Genomic DNA, 20,354 nt, shown 5'->3' with positions numbered 1-20,354 from the left:
ACATTTCATGTGTTATGGCCCTAAACTTTCAGAACGTTGTCAACAGGCAGACACTCAGGCAATTCTGAAGTTATTAAGAATCTGTAGCCATAACAGAAAAAAACACATGTACCCACAGTGTTTTTAAAAACCGTACAAAACATACATGAGCACCTCCATGCAGTAACATCTGCTACTGGCGGGCAATGTCAGCGTGCAGATAATATATAAAGAAAGTCCGTCAGTTGATAACAATTTTGCTCGTCAACAAAGTCAACAGAGGAAGATAGGACAGGAACCCAGGGGAAGATTGAGGAGGTTAAGGAGACAAAACCGTTGTAAAGTTAAGGAAAAAACAGAGACAGGGCGCAAAACAAACTAAAAACTCAAGCGCATTGAACCACCCTCTACGAGGCTGTCAGATCTGGGTGCACCCAACAAAACAAGGCAAAAGAATCCAAAGAATTTGCACCTCTACCTCAATAGCGATGCCATTCTCCAACAGAAAATAAACACAAACGAGTGGATGAAAACACAACAGGTCAAGAGGAGAGACACGCCAATGGTGGTCAGTGGCAAAACACTGGGCAGCAGACCCTCTGCTTTTTCTACACTTTACCTATTCCTCCTCCGCCTATACTCTAGGCAGTTTTAGAGTGACCACATTTCTGGTTTCTGGTCACACGTGCATCATACATGACCAATTAGGCAATTATGTACAAAACTCTGACATGGAGTGTTTTATTTGACTGACTATCCATTCATGGGTATGTGGTGATCAAATAGTATTTGGAGAATGAGGAACCACTGTGGAATGTAACCTGCATTATTGTAATCTCTAAATCTCCAATCAGGATCATTTTTGTTGGTGATTTGAAACAATACATGTAATTTCAAAGATGTTTATCTACATTGAAAAGATCACTGCGCTGAAAGGCTGTTAGAACTAATTATCAGAGAAATTTAGTTTGGAAGGTGGCCATTCAGCCCATCGTGTTCACTCTGGTCCTCAAGGAGCCATCCAGACTAATCCCTCTTTTCAGCATCCTTCGCCTTGCAGTTACAATGTCTCCAATGCATTTCAGAGTACTTTTTAAATATTGAGGTTATCTGCCTCTGCGACCATTTCATATCCCTTCCAGGACTTCCCTCTAAATCACCTACCTCGTGCCCTGAAATCTATGCCCTGATTGTGGACCCTTCAACTAAGGAGACATTTCCTCTCCAATCTATCTAGACCCTTCATAATTTTATACACTTCAATTCAGTCTCCCTTCAGTCTCCTCTGCTCCAATAAAACCTAGTATATCCAATTCTTCCTCATAATTAAAATTCTTCAGTGCAGGCAACATACTCATGCATCTCCTCCATGCCTCTTGTGCATTTACATCTTTCCTACATTGGGCTGCACGCAGTACTCCAGGTGTGGCCTAACCAGTGTTTCCAATACAGAAAACAAGAAACCAGAGCCAATCTTTACTTGGAATAGATTTATTCAGAGTGAAACTTTGCAGGTATATATTTCCTGACTCAGCTGCTCAGTAATGGTCTCGTTATATGTGCTCAAATAACCATCCAATCAAGCCCCCAAGCTGTATGCACTCAACCTTCATATATACAGTTCACAACAAGGATCTGAAAGCTGCTGTCTGAAAGGGTGATAGAGGCAGAAACCTTCATAACATTTTAAAAGTTCAAAATGTTGGGACGCAAGTTTTGGATGGATGGCTCGTCAGCCAGCCCAGACATGATGGACTTAATGGCCTTCTATTGTGCTGCAAATTTCTATATTCCTGTAATAATTAGTTCGAACAGCCTTTTAAATCAGTGACTTTGTTAAAACAGAAATACATCTTTCAAAATGCACATATTTCTTCCAACCATTGACAACAATCTTGATGAATATCTACTGATCAGTATGATGCATATTGCATTCCAGTGTGGATATATGATCTTCTTCATTCTCGAAATACTTATCAAACTCTGCATACTGATGAATAAGCCATCCCCAAATAAGAAATTCCATTTAAGAGTCTTGTGCAGTAACTGCCTAATTGGTCATGCAGTCCCCAACCTCTCGTCTCCCGAATCTGCAACACTTTATTTTGTAGGTGCACTTAAGTTGTTTCACATGACACAGCGGTGTTTTGTCAAGATTGCACCAATTCAATGGGACCCCATCAAAATTCCAAATTAAGTAGACTAATGTGCAGAAATGGAGGGGGGAAATTAATGACTAAAGTCGGCAGCCGGTCACAAGAAATATCCAAAAATCATGGGGTGATTGGAGACACAGCTGGAATTGGCTTCACTTGGGATATTTTTCAAAAAGCTGACTGCTAATAATTAGCAGTCAGCATTTTGAAAAAATTGAGGTTATTCATGAAGGACCACCTTCTCAACCTTGTCCCTCATGTGAGGTGTGGTGGTCCTCATGTTAAGGTGAAATCACCACCAGTTAGCTCCCCCCCTCAAAAGGCGAAAGCAGCCTATGGTCATCTGGGACTATGGTGACTTTTTTTTTTACAATAATAAACAACACTACAAGAAGGCATACAGCATGCTTGCCTTCCTTATTCGGGGCATTGAGTATAAAAATTGGCAAGTCATGCTGCAGCTGTATAGAACCTTAGTTGGGCCACATTTGGAATATAGTGTTCAATTCTGGTCGCCACACTACCAGGGCAGCACGGTAGCAGAGTGATTAGCACTGTTGCCTCACAGCGCCAGGGTCCCAGGTTCAATTCCCAGCTTGAGTCACTGTCTGTGTGAAGTCTGCACATTCTCCCAGTGTCTGCACGGGTTTCCTCCGGGTGCTCCGGTTTCCTCCCACAAGTCCCAAAAGACAGGCTGTTAGGTAATTTGGACATTCTGAATTCCCTGTGTGTACCCGAACAGGCGCCGGAATGTGGCGACGAGGGGCTTTTAACAGTAAGGTAATTCCAGTGTTAATGTAAGCCTACTTGTGACAATAAATTATACCAGAAGGGTGTGGAGGCTTTGGAGAGGGTTCAGAAGAGGTTTACCAGGATGTTGCCTGGGATGAAGAAAATTAGCTATGAGGCAAGATTGGATAAACTTGGTTGGTTCTCACTGGAAAGATAGAGGTTGAGGGGTGACCTGATAGAAGTCTACAAAATTATGAGGGGCATGGACAGAGTGGATAGTCAGAAGCTTTTTCCTAGGGTGGAAGAGTCAATTACTAGGGGACATAGGTTTCAGGTGTGAGGGGCAAACTTTAGAGGAGATGTGCGAGGGAAGTTTTTTTTTGCACAGGGGGTAGTGGGTGCCTGGAACTCGCTGCCGGAGGAGGTGGTGGAAGCAGGTACGATAGTGATGTTTAAGGGGCGCCTCGACAAATACATGGGAATAGAGGGATACGGGCCCCACAAGTGTAACTGCTTTTGGGTTAGATGGGCAGCATTGTCGACGCAGGCTTGGGAGGGCCGAAGGGCCTGTTCCTGTGCTGTCCTTTTCTTTGTTCTTTGCATTACAGATTTTGCTTCGTAAAATCTCAACACAAAAAGGAGTGAAATTGTGTCAAATATTGACAGATGTAAAAGTACTATTATCATGCTGTTACAGCAAGTTAAAAAGAAAAAAAACTCAAAAATCTGAAGCAAATTGCTGTAAATAGCATCTAAAATACAACTATTTACTGCAATAGGACTTTCTACACTCCGGTCTATAATGCACAATTTCAGAAAGTACCATTTGCTTTAACTGAAACTTGGCAACAAAGTCAATTCAAATCTCCACTGTTTTAAAACCCTCAATACCCTGAAATGTTCAATCAAGACAGCAAAACTTCATTAAAGCATGCAAATTATTCAAAAAGGCTCATGAACTAAAATTATTTGCTATAAATCAGGATTTTTCACACAGCAATTTCTTACTCTGTGGTCTGCATTGCACCAAGCAACTGCATCACATGGCAACAATACTCACTGCTCTTTCACCTCCAGGTAGTCTTCATCATCTTGCTTATTAGCAATATCTGTCTCACTTGCATCCTCTGTATCTGTCATATATAAAGGAAACAGAATGCCATTAAAATCATTTTGGATAAAATGGAAGAATCTTGCGCACAGTACAAACACTTAGAATCATATATATGGTTACAGCACAGGAGCCATTTGGCTGTTGTGTCTATGCTGGCTCTCTGAAGGAGCAATTCACTTACTACCACTCCATGCAGCCCTGCATATTCTTCCTTTTCAGATAATGATCCAATTCCCTCTTGAACGCCTCTATTAAATCCGCCTTTACCACACTCTCAGATCACTCACAGCACACAAACACAATCTGAATGCAAAGCAACGAGAATGGTATTTTGGACCGAATTACGAACCACAAGATGTCCAAATCCCTTTGGCTTTTTTTTTTAAAAACATGCATCCATGAAAATCTCTGTCCAAACAAATTACTTCCCTGAAAAATGCCAAAGTTCCCAACTCCCAAGTGCAAATATTATGATCCCAGTTGATGTTATAAATGGACAGGAAGATCCCAGAATGGAACCTGGCTCAAAAGACCACAAATGTTACTTTTTGTTCATAAAACGTGGAGGAACTGAGTCACACAGCTGCTAATTAGTTTTAACAACAGGAAGGATTCTTTTTTTTTTAGGGTTTGCTGGATCAATTTATTTGTTTTTGATTCCTGGAAATAGTATGTTGCAAGATCGCAGCAGTAAATTTAAAACATTCTCCCAAGAGAAACAATGCATCTTCATTTGGTCCCAATAGTTACTTGCCAGACGTGGATCAGATGATCAGTTCAAACTGAAAACAGGGTCTGGCCATCATCAGAACAGGCTAGGACTGGGCACTGTGGCAGCACAGCCTTGTTCTTGGTACTGATAACTTCTAGACACAGCTCATCAACCATGATCTTCCCTTTAAACCCCCAAATGGAATTGCAGGGAACAGTAGCAAGTACCAGTATCTGTTGCAGCTAAAGCAAAGCATTGTCAACAGCCTCGGCATCCAGGGTACCCCTCATTCATAGAATCATAGAAGTTTACAGCATGGAAACAGGCCCTTCGGCCCAACCAGTCCATGCCGCCCAGTTTTTACCATTAAGCTAGTCCCAGTTGCCCGCACTTGGCCCATAACCCTCTATACCCATCTTACCCATGTAACCATCTAAATGCTTTTTGAAAGACACAATTGTACCCGCCTCTACTACTACCTCTGGCAGCCCATTCCAGACACTCACTACCCTCTGAGTGAAGAAATTGCCCCTCTGGGCCCTTCTGAATCTCTCCCCTCTCACCTTAAACCTATGCCCTCTAGTTTTAGACTCCCCTACCTTTGGGAAAAGATGTTGACTATCTACCTTATCTATGCCCCTCATTATTTTATAGACCTCTATAAGATCACCCCTAAGCCTCCTACGCTCCAGGGAAAAAAGTCCCAGTCTATCCAGCCTCTCCTTATAACTCAAACCATCAAGTCCCGGCAACATCCTAGTAAATCTTTTCTGCACTCTTTCTAGTTTAATAATATCCTTTCTATAATAGGGTGACCAGAACTGCACACAGTATTCCAAGTGTGGCCGTACCAATGTCTTGTACAACTTCAACAAGACGTCCCAACTCCTATATTCAATGTTCTGACCAATGAAACCAAGCATGCCGAATGCCTTCTTCACCACCCTGTCCACCTGCGACTCCACCTTCAAGGAGCTATGAACCTGTACTCCTAGATCTCTTTGTTCTATAACTCTCCCCAACGCCATACCATTAACTGAGTAGGTCCTGGCCTGATTCGATCTGCCAAAATGCATCACCTCACATTTATCTAAATTAAACTCCATCTGCCATTCGTCGGCCCACTGGCCTAATTGATCAAGATCCCGTTGCAATCCTAGATAACCTTCTTCACTATCCACTGTGCCACCAATCTTGGTGTCATCTGCAAACTTACTAACCATGCCTCCTAAATTCTCATCCAAATCATTAATATAAATCACAAATAACAGTGGACCCAGCACCGATCCCTGAGGCACACCACTGGTCACAGGCCTCCAGTTTGAAAAACAACCCTCTACAACCACCCTCTGCCTTGTCGTCCAGCCAATTTTGAATCCAATTGGCAACCTCACCCTGGATCCCGTGAGCTTTAACCTTCTGCAACAACCTACCATGCGGTACCTTGTCAAAGGCTTTGCTAAAGTCCATGTAGACAACGTCTACTGCACTGCCCTCATCTACCTTCTTGGTCACTCCCTCAAAAAACTCAATCAAATTTGTGAGACATGATTTTCCACGCACAAAGCCATGCTGACTGCCCCGAATCAGTCCTTGCCTCTCTAAATGCTTGTAGATCCTGTCTCTCAGAATACCTTCTAGCAACTTACCTACTACAGACGTTAGGCTCACCGGTCTGTAGTTCCCAGGCTTTTCCCTGCTGCCCTGATTCAGATTCCACAGAAGTGCTTGACCATCCTTTCCACCCAAGGCAAGGATCATCTAAAGATACTACTGCAGAATTCAAATTCCCAGCCTGTCCAATGTGGTTAGTCTTTGCAATTTGCAAGGTTCCAAACCTTTAAGGGTGGAAACCCCCATATGCCTCCATATACAAGGATAGTGTATGAAAACAAGGACGCAGTTGAAAGCATGTCTATTGTCAGTGTCAATCTCCACACTCCTAAAATGTGGACAGCTTGATCAGTTTGTCATGCACATCAGTTATCTATAAAGTTAAAGCTCAGAATATCTTTCATGTGATCAACAAACGGCCGGGTACATCCTCCACGAACCCGCTGCAGTCTCAAAGTGACATCACTGCCTTGATGTTGAGGGATAACATCATTTTCTCATCCCAGAGACAACTGCCACATGTTTCAGCTTTCGTCTCGGGATGCGGACAGGATGATGTCCGGGAGCGCGGTGAGCCGCTGGCCTAGGCCTCGGCGCCCGCGGCCCTGGCCCCTCATATGGGTCACTCATGGTGCCGGATGGTCGCGGATTCCCAGCCAGGTCAATGCCGCCAACAGGGAGAAGAGCAACAGGAAGGATTCTTATAAAATACTCCTTTACTCCAGACTTAGTTGAACAAATACATGCAGATTTAAAGATCAACATGGATTACAAAGGACATCTTAAACTACAATGGCCTGATTGTAGAAAGATAGGTACGGTAGCACAGTGGTTCGCATTGTTGCTTCACAGTGTCAGGGACCCGGGTTCGATTCCTGGTTTGGGTCACAGTCTGTGCGGAGTCTGCACGTTCTCCCAGTGTCTGCGTGGGTTTCCTCCGGGTGCTCCAGTTTCCTCCCAAAATTCCAGAAAGACATGCTTGTTAGGTGAATTAGACACACTTTAAAATCTTTTCTTAATAATGCTTTGCATTCTGAAATCCAGACCAGGTTTTCCTGATGACATTTTTAACAGAAGCTTCTATTCTACTTTTAACATCAAATCCAGTCCAGGATTTTACACCGCCTCTGTTGAGGTTCCCTTTATCTCAACTGTTTTTACACAAACTCAGATCCAGCCACCAATTTCCATAGTTATTTCAAATCACATTCCACAGGCTGCAGTAAAATTTCACAAACCTGAAAAGTCACTTCAGATATCTTTCTGGCATCTCAGCTCTGTCTGTCTTTACTGAATAGTGCTTTGTTCCAGCACATTTAACCTCAGACTTCTTGGAAACTTATCTTCATTTCCCTAGTTTCCTTAACTAGCTGTTCTTCAGGTCTCTGCCCTGTCTTTCTTAACCATTACTCCATGGTGTGGCTTCTCTTCTAGCAAAGCTGAGAGATGTTCCCTCTCTTGCCTTCTAAATCAACTGTTTCTAGCAGAGCTGTGAAAGCTGCCTCTGTCTCACTACCTATCTCCAACTGCAATCAAAACTTAAAAGCTTCTGTATCTTATAAGACCCCAGCTGCAAAGCAACAGCCGCATATTTATGCCTTTTATTTATTCTTAACGCCATAGCCCTCTCGAAGCACAATAGAAACAAATTTGAAACTTAACCAACCCCCTCACATATCTCACAATTGTTTTTTTACCCTTCCAAACACAGAAACATTAAAGTAAATCCACTTAAAACTTTACCTTATTTCTAATGTTTACCAATAAAAATCTCTTAAAACTACCTTTGTTTTTTTAACAAAAGTATTCTCCTATTGCTTTTTGGGGGTCTCAAGTTCTATCCAGCTTTTGGCACAGCAGGAAACAGTCATTTTTCCCAGTCTTTTATCTGAGCTTTTTTTTTTAAACTAAGACCTGAACTGTATTATGCAATTCCTTGATTGCATTTTATCGGAAGGTATGCTACACTAAAACACAAAAAGATCACTTTTCACAATCACCTGGCATCCCAAAGTGCTTTGCAACTAATAAATTACTGTTGAAATGTAGTCACTGATGGCATGTAGGAACACGGCATCATTTGTTTTGCATAGCAAGCTTGAACGAACAGCAATGTGATCTAACAACCAATCTTTTATTGTAATGTTGATTGAGGGATAAATATTGGATCGGCCAAAGCGGCCAACTCCCCTGCCCTTTAAATATCCACCCGAAAGGTCAGTTGAGGACTCTGTTTAACATCTCATCTAAAAGCACAGCATTCTCCCAGGAATGAACTGGACTGTCAGTCTTGATTTTGTCTTCAAGTCCGAAAGTGGGTCATGAATCCAAAATGTTGTGACTCAGTGAATCTCAGCTGAGCAGCTTACCCAGTTGTATTTGCACACAAATCCTGTGCCTGATGGGGCATGAACTATTGTGAAATGAATTGAAACCTGTAATTTTTTATTTTTTTTTTTAATTTAAATAAATTTGGAGTACCCAATTCATTTTTTCCAATTAAGGAGCAATTTAGTGTGGCCAATCCACCTAACCTGCACATCTTTGGGTTGTGGGGGCAAAACCCACGCAAACACGGGGAGAATGTGCAAACTCCACACGGACAATGACCCAGAGCCGGGATCGAACCTGGGACCTCGGCGCCGTGAGGCAGCAGGCTAACCCACTGTGCCACCGTGCTGGCCTCGTAATTTTAACACTTAAAAATAAACATGCTGTTATTAGGTTCAGCATTTCCCAAGGGTCTGATTGTTCATGCTGATTTCTGCCCATTTAAGTTTGGGTGCAACCCAATAAGATTGGGGAATACTTGGGTGCAATTTGAGATTTGCAAAATAGCGACTTCAGGCACATTTTCAGGTACAACTTCTGGATTATGCCATGTTAATGAGACTATCCTGAAGTCGAGTAATGTTACATTATTATTGATTTTTCTTCATACTCTAGTAATATGAACCTTTTGTCTTCATCTGTTAAGTAGGAAATATAAAGCACCTCAGAAACCATGACCACTGAACTGTTGAACAATGAACAGTTTAGTCAGTTTGGTAAACATATTTGAAATATACCAGTGCAGGCGGCACGGTGGTGGTGGTTAGCACTGCTGCCTACTGCGCTGGGGACCTGGGTTTAATCCTGGCCCCAGGTCACTGTCCATGCGGAGTTTGCACATTCTCCCCGTGTCTACGTGGGTTTCACCCCCACAAGGCAAAGATGTGCAGGTTAGGTGGATTGGCCAAGCTAAGTTGCCCCTTAATTGGGAAAAATAAATAATTGGGTACTCTAATTTTTTTTTAAAAGAAATATACCAGTGCAATTTGATTTCTCTGCAAAGGAAAATCAGTGTATGCAGCACCTTTATTAAATTGTAGAAATAGGAGACAATACTGTCTTAAGAACAGTGACACGTTTATCCATCAATTAAATCAGGACCGTTCTGTTGTAAATTCAGTAAAATCTGTACAAATAGGCAATTACAAATTATGAATAATTGGCAGCCACAAATAACTTTATAAGCACAGGACAGGCAGGTCAGCACATGGTGACAAAGGATGGTCTTGTGAAAAATTGCCTTTTGTGGAATAGGACTGAATGCTTGCACAGCTCTATCTCAAGGATAGATCAGTTTATTTGCTGCTGTGTATGCTGGGTAAAGAATGCACCATTCAATCAAACGATTTCTTATGACCCATTGCCACCGCATGATGACTTGCATTGTAATAACTTCACTAGCATCCCAAATCAAGGAAACTTATTTTGTTGCCGACAGTAACAGGGCCATCGTTTCCTGCCCAGTCCTGCAACCACGCGCTACCTCAGGCACTACCTCTCTCCCTGATCCTGCCGTTGTTTGATCATTTTTAAAAAACTGTAGATCTGCTTCTTTGTGGGCCTTTATAAGAACATAAGAACTAGGAGCAGGAATAGGCCATCTGGCCCCTCGCGCCAGCTCTGCCATTCAATAAGATCATGGCTGATCATTTTGTGGACTCAGCTCCAATTACCCGCCCGCTCACCGTAACCTTTTATTCATTTACTGATCAAAAATCTATCTACCTTTGCCTTAAAAACATTTAACCAGGTAGCCTCAACTGCTTCACTGGGCAGTGAATTCCATAGATTCACGACCCTTTCAGTGAAGAAGTTCCTCCTCAACTCAGTCCTAAATCTGTTCACCATTATTTTGAGGCTACGCCCACTAGCTCTAGTTTCATCCGCTAGTGTAAACAACCTCACTGCTCACTATCCTATCTATTCCCAGCATAATTTTATATATTTCTATAAGATCCCCCCCATTCTTCTAAATTCCAATGAGTATAGTCCCAGTCTACTTAGTCTCTCTCTTCACAATTAATCCTCTCAACTCCGGAATCAACCTAGTGAATCTCATCTGTACCCCTTCCAGGTCCAGTGCATCCTTTCTCAGTACTCCAAGTGTGGCTTCACTCGACCCTATACAGCTGCAGTACAACATCCCTCTAGCAATGAAGGACAAAATTCCATTTGCCTTCTTAATTGCTTGCTGCACCTGCAAACCAACTTTTTGCGATTCATGCACAAGTTCACCCAGGTCTCTCTGCACTGCAGCATGCTGCAATATTTTACCATGGGCAGCATGGTAGCATAGTGGTTAGCACAATTGCTTCACAGCTCCAGGGTTCCTGGTTCGATTCCCGGCTTGGGTCACTGTCTGTGCGGAGTCTGCACGTCCTCCCCATGTGTGCGTGTTTCCCCTCCGGGTGCTCCGGTTTCCTCCCACAGTCCAAAGATGTGCGGGTTAGGTGGATTGGCCATGATAAATTGCCCTTCGTGTCCAAAATTGCCCTTAGTGTTGGGTGGGGTTACTGGGATATGGGGATAGGCTGGGGGTGTAGATCCCCAAATTTCTTTCTCTGTCAGTCTGGCCTCAATAAAAGTTGAGACGGATTCGCACGTAAAAAGAAGTTATTTATTTAGCTTGCAAGCTTAATCATCTTACAGAAACGTAAAAGACATCCAGCCTCTTACACCCCAGAAAAACGACTGACTAAAAGACAAAGGGATCTCTGCAAAATCAATTCAAATGGTATCAAGTTTCACATACTCGACGGACATAGGTCAGCCTATGTCCCTCCTGACCTGTTCGATCTATTCTGATTGGCTCACTTCCAATCCCTTTCTCTGGCCCCTATCAATGCAGCATCACTCTCATAGACACACCTCTTCCTGCTTTTTCCATGCGGTCTCAAACCCCTTTGTCCCTAACTGCCAGAATCAAAGTGGCTTATTTCTACATTACATTAACTAGTATCTCTAAAGTAACTATTTTATATCACATTCGTCAGGGGTGTTGACTTTGGGTAGGGTGCTCTTTCCAAGAGCCGGTGCGGACTCCATGGGCCGAATGGCCTCCTTCTGCACTGTAAATTCTATGATAATCTATGATTACCCATAACGCCATTCGCCTTTATGTAATGCGGCAGCCTTTCGTGCGGCACCTTGTCGAATGCCTAATGGAAATCCAGATACACCACATCCACCAGTTCCCTGTTCACCGCGCTCGTAATGTCCTCAAAGAATTCCACTAAATTAGTCAAACATGACCTGCCTTTCATGAATCCATGCTGCGTCTGCCCAATGGGACAATTTCTATCCAGATGTCACTATTTCTTCCTTAACAACAGATTCAAGCATTATTCCAACTACAGAAGTTAAGCTAACCGGCCTACAGTAACCTACCTTTTGTCCATCTCCTTTTTTAAACAGTGGCAGCACATTTGCTGTTTTCCAATCTGCCAGAACCACCCCAGAGTCCAGCGAATTTGGTGAATTACCACCGATGTAGTTGCTATTTCCCCTCCACCTCTTTTAGTACCCTGGGATGCATTCCATCAGGGCCAGGAAACATGTCTACCTTTAGCCCCATTAGCTTGCCCAACACTGCCTCCTTATTGATAATGATTGTTTCTAGGTCCTCACCTGCCATAGCCTCGTTGCCAACAATTATTGACATGTTATTTGTGTCTTGCACTGTGAAGACCGACACAAAATACCTGTTCAATGCCTCAGCCATTTCCTCATTCCCCATTATTAAATCCCCCCTTCTCATCCTCTAAAGGACCAGTGTTTACCTCAGCTACACTTTTTTTGTTTTATGGATTTGTAGAAATCTTCGCTATCGGGCATCCGGTTGCGGTTATGCCTAGGTAGGTCGCACGTTCGGCAGCTCCCGCCGGGAACGGACTTTTGGGCTCTTCAGAGGGGCCCCAACAGCAATTGTTCGACGGCTTCCAGCGTGGGAAGGTAACAGCAAGGTCCCCCCGACATTATATGGATTGGACCAGGAGTGGAGCTGTTAAAAAAATGATCCTGGTGCAGCGAAAAGTGCGAGGGAGGAAAAGCAAGATGGCGGCGGGTGGAGACCAAGCAGCGTGGGAGTAGTGGTCGCAGGAGCAGCAGGAGTTTCTTAAACGCTGCTTTGAGGAGCGGAGGACAGAAATGCTGACGCCAATGAAGGAGGCGATTGAGAAGCTTGTGGAGACCCAGAAGGCCCAAGGGGCGGCGATCCGGGAGGTGCAGCAAAAAGCATCAGAGAACGAGGACGAGATCTTGGGCCTGGCGGTGAAGGTAGAGGCACACGAGGCGCTGCACAAGAGGTTGGCGGAAAAATTCGAGGACCTGGAGAATAGGTTGAGGAGGAAGAATCTTCGGATTCTGGGTCTCCCTGAAGGAGTGGAGGGGTCCGATGCCGGGGCATATATGAGCACGATGCTCAATTCGCTGATGGGCGCGGGAGCTTTCCCGAGGCCACTGGAGCTTTCCCCGAGGCCCCTGGAGCTGGATGGGGCTCATCGGGTCCTGGCAAGGAGACCCAAAGCCAACGAGCCGCCAAGGGCTGTAGTGGTGAGGTTCCACCACTTTATGGACAGAGAGTGTGTCCTGAGATGGGCCAAAAAAGAACGGAGCAGCAGGTGGGAGAACACGGAGATCCGAATTTACCAGGACTGGAGTGCGGAGGTGGTTAAGAAGAGAGCTGGTTTTAACCGGGTTAAGGCGGTGCTCCATCGGAAGGGGGTGAAGTTCGGGATGTTGCAGCCAGCGCGATTGTGAGTCACGTTCCAAGATCGGCACCACTATTTCGAAACGCCTGATGAGGCATGGAACTTAATACAGACTGAAAAGTTGGACTCGAATTGAGGGCTTGTCGTGGGGGGGGGGGGGGCCCCACGGAGGAAGAGGGGGAGTGGAGGCCCGGGGATGGGGAGTTGGGGTAAGGCCGCAAAAAGGAGCTGCGCTAGAGGGGGCGGGGCCGGCTCAGGAAAGCGTGGGCTTTTCCCCGCGTTAGGGAGGGATGGGGGAGGGGGCGGGGGGGGGGTTAGAGAGGAGCGCACACTGACTGCCAAGGGGTGGGGAGATTTTCACACTGGGGGGTCGATGGACTGGCGGGAGAGGCCGGGGTCAGCTGGAGTCAGCTGACTTACGGGAGTGTCATGGGGGGGGGGGGGGGCAAAATGACTAGATGAGGATCGAGCGGGGGGGGGGGGGGGGTTTGCTGGCTGCATTGGCCAAAGGGGAGCTGGAAGTAGGAGAGGTAGTCGGGGCTGGGGTCCGCCGCCTGGGGTTCTGGAGGGTGTGGGAGGCACGGGCACGTGGCTGGCCTAGAAAAGGAGATGCCTAGTCGCCGGGCAGGGGGGGTAGCCCCCCGATCCGGCTGATAACTTGGAATGTGAGGGGCCTGAACGAGCCGGTCAGGAGGGCCCGGGTGTTCGCTCACTTAAAGGGACTGAAGGCAGACGTGGTTATGCTCCAGGAGACACATCTGAAGGTGGCAGATCAGGTTAGGCTGAGAAAGGGGTGGGTAGGGCAGGATGTGAAGAACAGAGGGGTTGCAATACTGGTGGGGAAGCGGGTGTCGTTCGAGGCACTGAATATTGTAGCGGATAATGGAGGTCGATATGTGATAGTGAATGGTAGGTTGCCGGGGGTGCGGCTGGTACTGGTGAACGTATATGCCCTGAGTTGGGATGATGCCGGATTTATGAAACGCATGCTGGGTCTGATTCCAGATCTGGAGGTAGGAAGCTTGATAATTTGGGGGGGGGGGGGGGGGCACTGGACCGTTCTAGGTCCAGGATGGGTAAGAGGCCGGCTGCGGCCATGGTGCTCAGGGGGCTTATGGACCAGATTGTGGGGGGGGGGGGGGGGGGGGGGAGTGGATCCATGGAGGTTTGCCAGGCCACTGGCCAGGGAATTTTCCTTCTTTTCCCACGTCCATAGAGCCTACTCCCGGATAGATTTTTTCATTTTGAGTAGGGCGCTAATCCTGAAAGTGGAGGAAACAGAATATTTGGCCATAGCCATCGCAGACCACGGCCCGCATTGGGTGGAGCTTGTAGCCACTTAAAATGGCCAACCCCCGATTCAAAATGGCGAACGGCAAAGGCTGGTGGGAAAGTCAGCCAACAAGACAAAAACAAGCAGCTGCAGGTTGGCTGTGTATTTACCTTTGGAAAGGCCAGACAAGGTCGATACCAGCAACCATCAGCATAATAAAACACCAGCCATCTGCATACTAATGAGCAATCCCCGGGAGCAATAAGCAACATTTAGACACACAAAGCAAAACCAGACTCTTTGGCGCCAGCAGGAGCCTACACAAAAGGAGGTGAACGAGCACCTCAAGACCACCCATCGATCAGGGAACCGCTCCAGCATTGGAGAAAATCGAACCAAGCGATTGGGACAAAGTCCAATCACTTGGGACCAGGTACAGGGTCCGCCCCGAAAGGCGGGAAGCCCCTGAGAACTATAAGAATTGAGCCCCAAGTTCAAGTCGCTCTCTTCTCCACGTCCTCTCCAGCTCTTCACGCTTCAGCAGCTGATCGAACCTGTAAGTCTTACTTCAACGCTCGCTACGAGATAGGCGCTCCTAGCTGCCAATCTGTAACAACTTCGAATCCCGCAGGCTCAGAACCCGAACGAAAGGCCATTTGTTCCCCTGACCTGGTGGGCCAGTTCCAAGTTAAGTATAGGCCTGCTAGTTGTAGAAGTAGCTTCGACGTAGAATTTGTGCATGAGTAGCGATTACGGTGTATAATAAATGTGCTTTGATTTAAATCTTACTAATCGGTGTATTAGATTATTGATCATTACTCGGACTTGAACCACGTGGCGGTATCATAAAGATACCTGGCGACTCAAGAGCAAAGGTGATAAAACAGAGTAATTGAACTAAGGCAAAGTTAGCAACAAGCTGGAGTTGGGGAGGAGGGACCAGCGGCCGCTGTGGCGCCTTGATGTGGGACTGTTGGCGGATGAGGGGGTGTGCGGGCGGGTGCGGGAGTGTATTGAAAGATATTTGGGGGCCAACGACAATGGGGAGGTGCAGGTGGGGGTAGTCAGGGAGGTGTTGAAGGCGGTGGTCAGGGGAGAGCTAATCTCCATTAGGGTCCACAGGGGGAAGAGAGAGGGGAGGGAGAAGGAGAGGTTGGTGGGGGAGATTTTAAGGGTGGACAGGAGGTATGCAGAGGCCCCCGCGCAGGGGGCGACGTATGAGTATGGGGAGAAGGCGAGTCGGATGCTGGCACATCAGCTTCGTAAGAGGGAGGCAGCGAGGGAGATTGGTGGAGTTAAGGATAGAGGGGGGAATGCGGTGCGGAGTGCGGTGAGAATAAACGAGGTATTTAGGGACTTCTATGGGGATCTGTACAGGTCTGAGTCCCCAGCGGGGGAGGAGGAGATGCGACGATTCCCAGATCAGCTGAGGTTCCCGAGGGTGGAGGAGGAGGTGGTGGCTGGTTTGGGGGTGCCGATTGGGCAAGAGGAGCTGGTTAAAGGATTGGGGAGCATGCAGGCGGGGAAGGCCCCGGGGCCGGATGGGTTCCTGGTTGAATTCTACAGAAAATACGTGGACCTGCTGGGCCCGTTGCTAGTGAGGACTTTTAATAAGGCGAGGGAGGGGGTGGGACCTTGCCCCCGACAATATCCAGGGCGCTGATTTCTTTGATCTTTAAGCGGGACAAGGATCCATTGCAATGTGGGTCATATAGACCGATCTCGCTCCTCAATGTTGACGCTAAGTTGCTGGCGAAGGTGCTGGCTACGAGAATTGAGGACTGTGTACCGGGGGTGATTCATGAGGACCAGACGGGATTTGTGAAGGGTAGGCAGCGAAATACAAATGTGCGGAGGCTCCTCAATGTGATTATGATGCCCTCGGTGGAGGGGGAAGCGGAGGTAGTGGCAGCTATGGACGCGGAGAAGGCCTTTGATCGGGTGGAGTGGGAGTATCTTTGGGAAGTGTTGCGGAGATTTGGGTTCGGGGAGGGGAGGGGTTCATCAGTTGGGTCAGGCTGCTATATAGAGCCCCAGTGGCGAGTGTGGCTACGAACCAGCGGGGGTCAGAGTACGTTCGGCTGTACCGGGGGCGAGGCACGGGTGCCCCCTATCCCCCTTGTTGTTTGCACTGGCAATTGAGCCGCTGGCCATGGCACTGAGGGAGTCCAGGAAATGGAGGGGACTGGTCCGGGGGGAGAGACATCGGGTGTCGTTGTATGCCGACGACCTGTTGTTGTATGTGGCGGATCCAGTGGAGGGGATGGCGGAGGTAATGCGGATCCTGAGGGAGTTTGGGGACTTTTCGGGGTATAAACCCAACATAGGGAAGAGTGAGCTCTTTGTGGTGTATTCAGGGGACCAGGGAAGGGGGATAGACGAGCTACCGCTGAAGAGGGCGGAAAGGAGCTTTCGGTACCTAGGGATCCAAGTAGCTAGGAGTTGGGGGGCCCTGCACCAAGCTCAATTTGACGCGGTTGGCGGAGCAGATGGAGGAGGATTTTAAAAGACGGGATATGCTGCCACTCTCACTAGAGGGTAGGGTGCAGTCGGTAAAAATGACGGTCCTCCCGAGGTTTCTCTTTGTGTTCCAGTGCCTTCCCATTATGATCCCCAAGGCCTTTTTCAAAAGGATAAGCAGGAGCATCATGGGATTTGTGTGGGCAAATAAGACTCCGAGGGTGAAGAGTGTGTTTCTGGAGCGTAGCAAGGACAGGGGGGGGGGCTGGCGCAGCCGAATTTGTGTGGCTATTATTGGGCAGCCAATGTGGCGATGATCCGTAAGTGGGTAATGGAGGGAGAGGGGGCGGCGTGGAAGAGGCTAGAGATGGCGTCCTGTGTGGGCACGAGGCTGAGGGCGCTGGTGACGGCACCGCTGCCCTCTCGCCGACAAGGTACACCACGAGTCCGGTGGTGGCGGCGACGCTGAAGATCTGGGGGCAGTGGAGGCGACACAGGGCGAGGTGGGAGCCTCGGTTTGGTCCCCGATTCGGGAGAATCATCGGTTCGTCCCAGGATGGATGGGGGATTTGGAGCTGGCATCGGGCAGGGATTAGAAGAATGGGGGACCTGTTCATCGATGGGACGTTTGCGAGCCTAGGGGCACTGGAGGAGAGGTTTGGGCTACCCCTGGGAAACGCTTTCAGGTACATGCAAGTGAGAGCGTTTGTGAGGCGGCAGGTGAGGGAATTCCCGCTGCTTCCGGCATGTGGGATTCAGGACAGGGTGATTTCAGGTGTATGGGTTAGAGAAGGCAACGTTTCGCCGATTTACCAGGAGCTGAAGGAAGAGGAGGCGGCCTCGGTGGAGGAGTTAAAGGGCAAGTGGGAGGAGGAGCTTGGGGAGGAGATAGAGGAGGGTCTGTGGACTGATGCCCTGAGTAGGGTTAACTCTTCCTCCTCTTGCGCTAGGCTCAGCCTAATACAGTTCAAAGTTACTCACAGAGCGCATATGACGGGGGCAAGGTTAAGGAGGTTCTTTGGGGTGGAGGACAGATGTGGGAGGTGCTCGGGGAGCCCAGCAAATCACGTCCATATGTTCTGGTCGTGCCCGGCGCTGGAGGGATTTTGCGAGGACTATGTCCAAGGTGGTGAACGCCCGGGTCAAGCCGAGCTGGGGATTGGCATTATTTGGGGTATCGGACGACCCGGGAGCGCAGGAGGTGAAAGAGGCCGGTATTCTGGCCTTTGCGTCACTGGTAGCCCGGCGGAGGATTTTGCTACTTTGGAAAGATGCGACGCCCCCTAGTGTGGAAGCTTGGATCAATGACATGGCAGGGTTCATCAAGCTGAGGAGGATAAAGTTTGCCTTGCGAGGGTCTGTGCAAGGGTTCCTCAGGCAGTGGCAATCATTCCTAGACTATCTCGCGGAGCGTTAGGAGGTCAGCAGCTGCCCAGGGTGGGGGGGGGGGGGTTCTTTTGGGGTGGCGTTTGGGTGAAGGTGGTTTTTTTCCCCCTATTTGTGTTTTTAAATGTTATATGGGGGGTTATTGCATATGGGGGATTTCCAATGCGTAATTTCTGATTGTTGTGTTCTTGTTTCTTTCTTTTTGTTGGGGTGGGGGGGGGGGGGGGTTGTTGAAAATTTGTTGAAAAATTTGTATAAATTTTTTTTTTAAATGAAATCTTTGCTATCTGTTTTTATATTCTGAGCTAGTTTACTCTCAATTTTGTTTTTCTTTATTGCTTTTAGCGTAGCTTTCTGTTGACCTTTAAAGATTTTCCAATCCTCCAGTTTCCCACTAACCTTTGCCACTTTGTATGCCTTTTCTTTTAAATTGATACCCTCCTTTATTTCCTTAGATATCCATGGCTGACTATCCTTTTTCCTACAGTCCTTCCTTTTCACTGATTTGTCCTTTTTCTGAGCACTATGAAAAATCTCTTTGAAAGTCCTCCACTGCTCCTCAATTGTCCTACCACAAAGTCTTTGCTCCAAATCTACCCAAGCCAACTTCTCCCTCATCCCATTGTCGTCTCCTTTGTTTAAGCACACACTCCATCTGTATTTTAAATTTAACTATACTAAGATAGCTCCTTGCGATAGAATCCTTAACTATGAGATCATTAATTATTCCTGTCTTATTACACAGGACCAGATTTAGGATAGCTTGCTCCTCGTAGGTTCATTACATACTGTTCGAGAAAACTATCGCAAATACATTATATGAACTCCTCCTCAAGGCTGCCGTGACTGGCCTGGTTTGACCAATCGACATGTAGATTAAAATCGCCCATGATAATTGGCGTACCATTTTTATATGCATCAGTTATTTCTTTGTTTATTGCCCGTCCCGCCATGATGTTATTATTTGGTGGCCTATAGACTATGCCTATCAGTGACCTTTTCTCCTTCCTGTTTCTAATTTCCACCCAAATGGATTTAATCTTTTTCTCTATAGAACCTATATCATCTCTCATTACCGCCCTGATGTCATCTTTGAATATCAATGTTACACCAACTTTCTGCTTGTCCTTCCGAATAGTCTGATACCCCTGGATATTTAAGTGACCACCCTGAAACCATGTCTCTGTAATAGTCACTAAATCATACTCATTTGCTATGATTTGTGCCGTCAACTCATTTATCTTGTTTCGAATGCTACGCGCATTCAGGTAAAGTGCCTTTATGCTAGTTTTAATATCTTCTTTTTGAATTCGAACACCTCCATTAATAACATCCCCCGAGTTCTTCCCTTTATCTTTTTTCATATCTTTCGATGTAGTTGAACCCACTTTCCCATGTGCTAACCTGCTGCTTTGCCTCCCATTAACAATTGTACTTCCCGTAATGTTACCCTTCCCTCACCCCCCTACTTGCTGGTTTAGACCACCCTATTTATCCTTTCGCTAAAACACTGGTCCCAGATCGGTTAAGATGGAGACTGTCCCAATGGTACAGATCCCTCCTGTTCCAATACTGATGCCAAAGCCCCATGAAATGAAACCCCTCCTTTAGCCATGTGTTTACTTCCCTAATTTTCTCATCCCTATGCCAATTTGCACCTGGCTCAGGTAGTAATCCATAGATTATGAACGTGGAGGACCTGTTTTTTATATAAATTTAGTTCTTAGTGCCTGATAATCCTGACAGTGTTGCCTATGCAGTTTGTGCCAACGTGGACCACAACAACTGGATCCTCCCCCTCTGGTATCCTTTCAAGCCAGTCAAAGATGTCCGTCACCCGGGCACCGGGCACGTAAGTGAAGGCAATCCCAGGTGTCCCCACCCCTCT

The 20,354-nt window shown here is 46.8% G+C and overlaps 1 protein-coding gene across 2 annotated transcripts in view; it reads right to left on the bottom strand.

The window, feature by feature from the left end:
• Positions 1-20,354, bottom strand: part of suds3 (SDS3 homolog, SIN3A corepressor complex component) — an 88,490-nt gene that overhangs the window by 45,598 nt on the left and 22,538 nt on the right. For both annotated transcript variants that reach the window (XM_072496989.1, XM_072496981.1), the window contains exon 2: positions 3,928-4,000. In XM_072496989.1, coding sequence (XP_072353090.1) covers positions 3,928-4,000 — 73 coding nt within the window. The remainder of the gene's footprint in view (positions 1-3,927; positions 4,001-20,354) is intronic.

The sequence above is a fragment of the Scyliorhinus torazame genome, chromosome 1 (assembly GCF_047496885.1).
Source record: "Scyliorhinus torazame isolate Kashiwa2021f chromosome 1, sScyTor2.1, whole genome shotgun sequence".
NCBI classification, from domain to species: Eukaryota; Metazoa; Chordata; class Chondrichthyes; order Carcharhiniformes; family Scyliorhinidae; genus Scyliorhinus; species Scyliorhinus torazame.
This window is presented reverse-complemented; position numbering and strand designations above follow the sequence as displayed.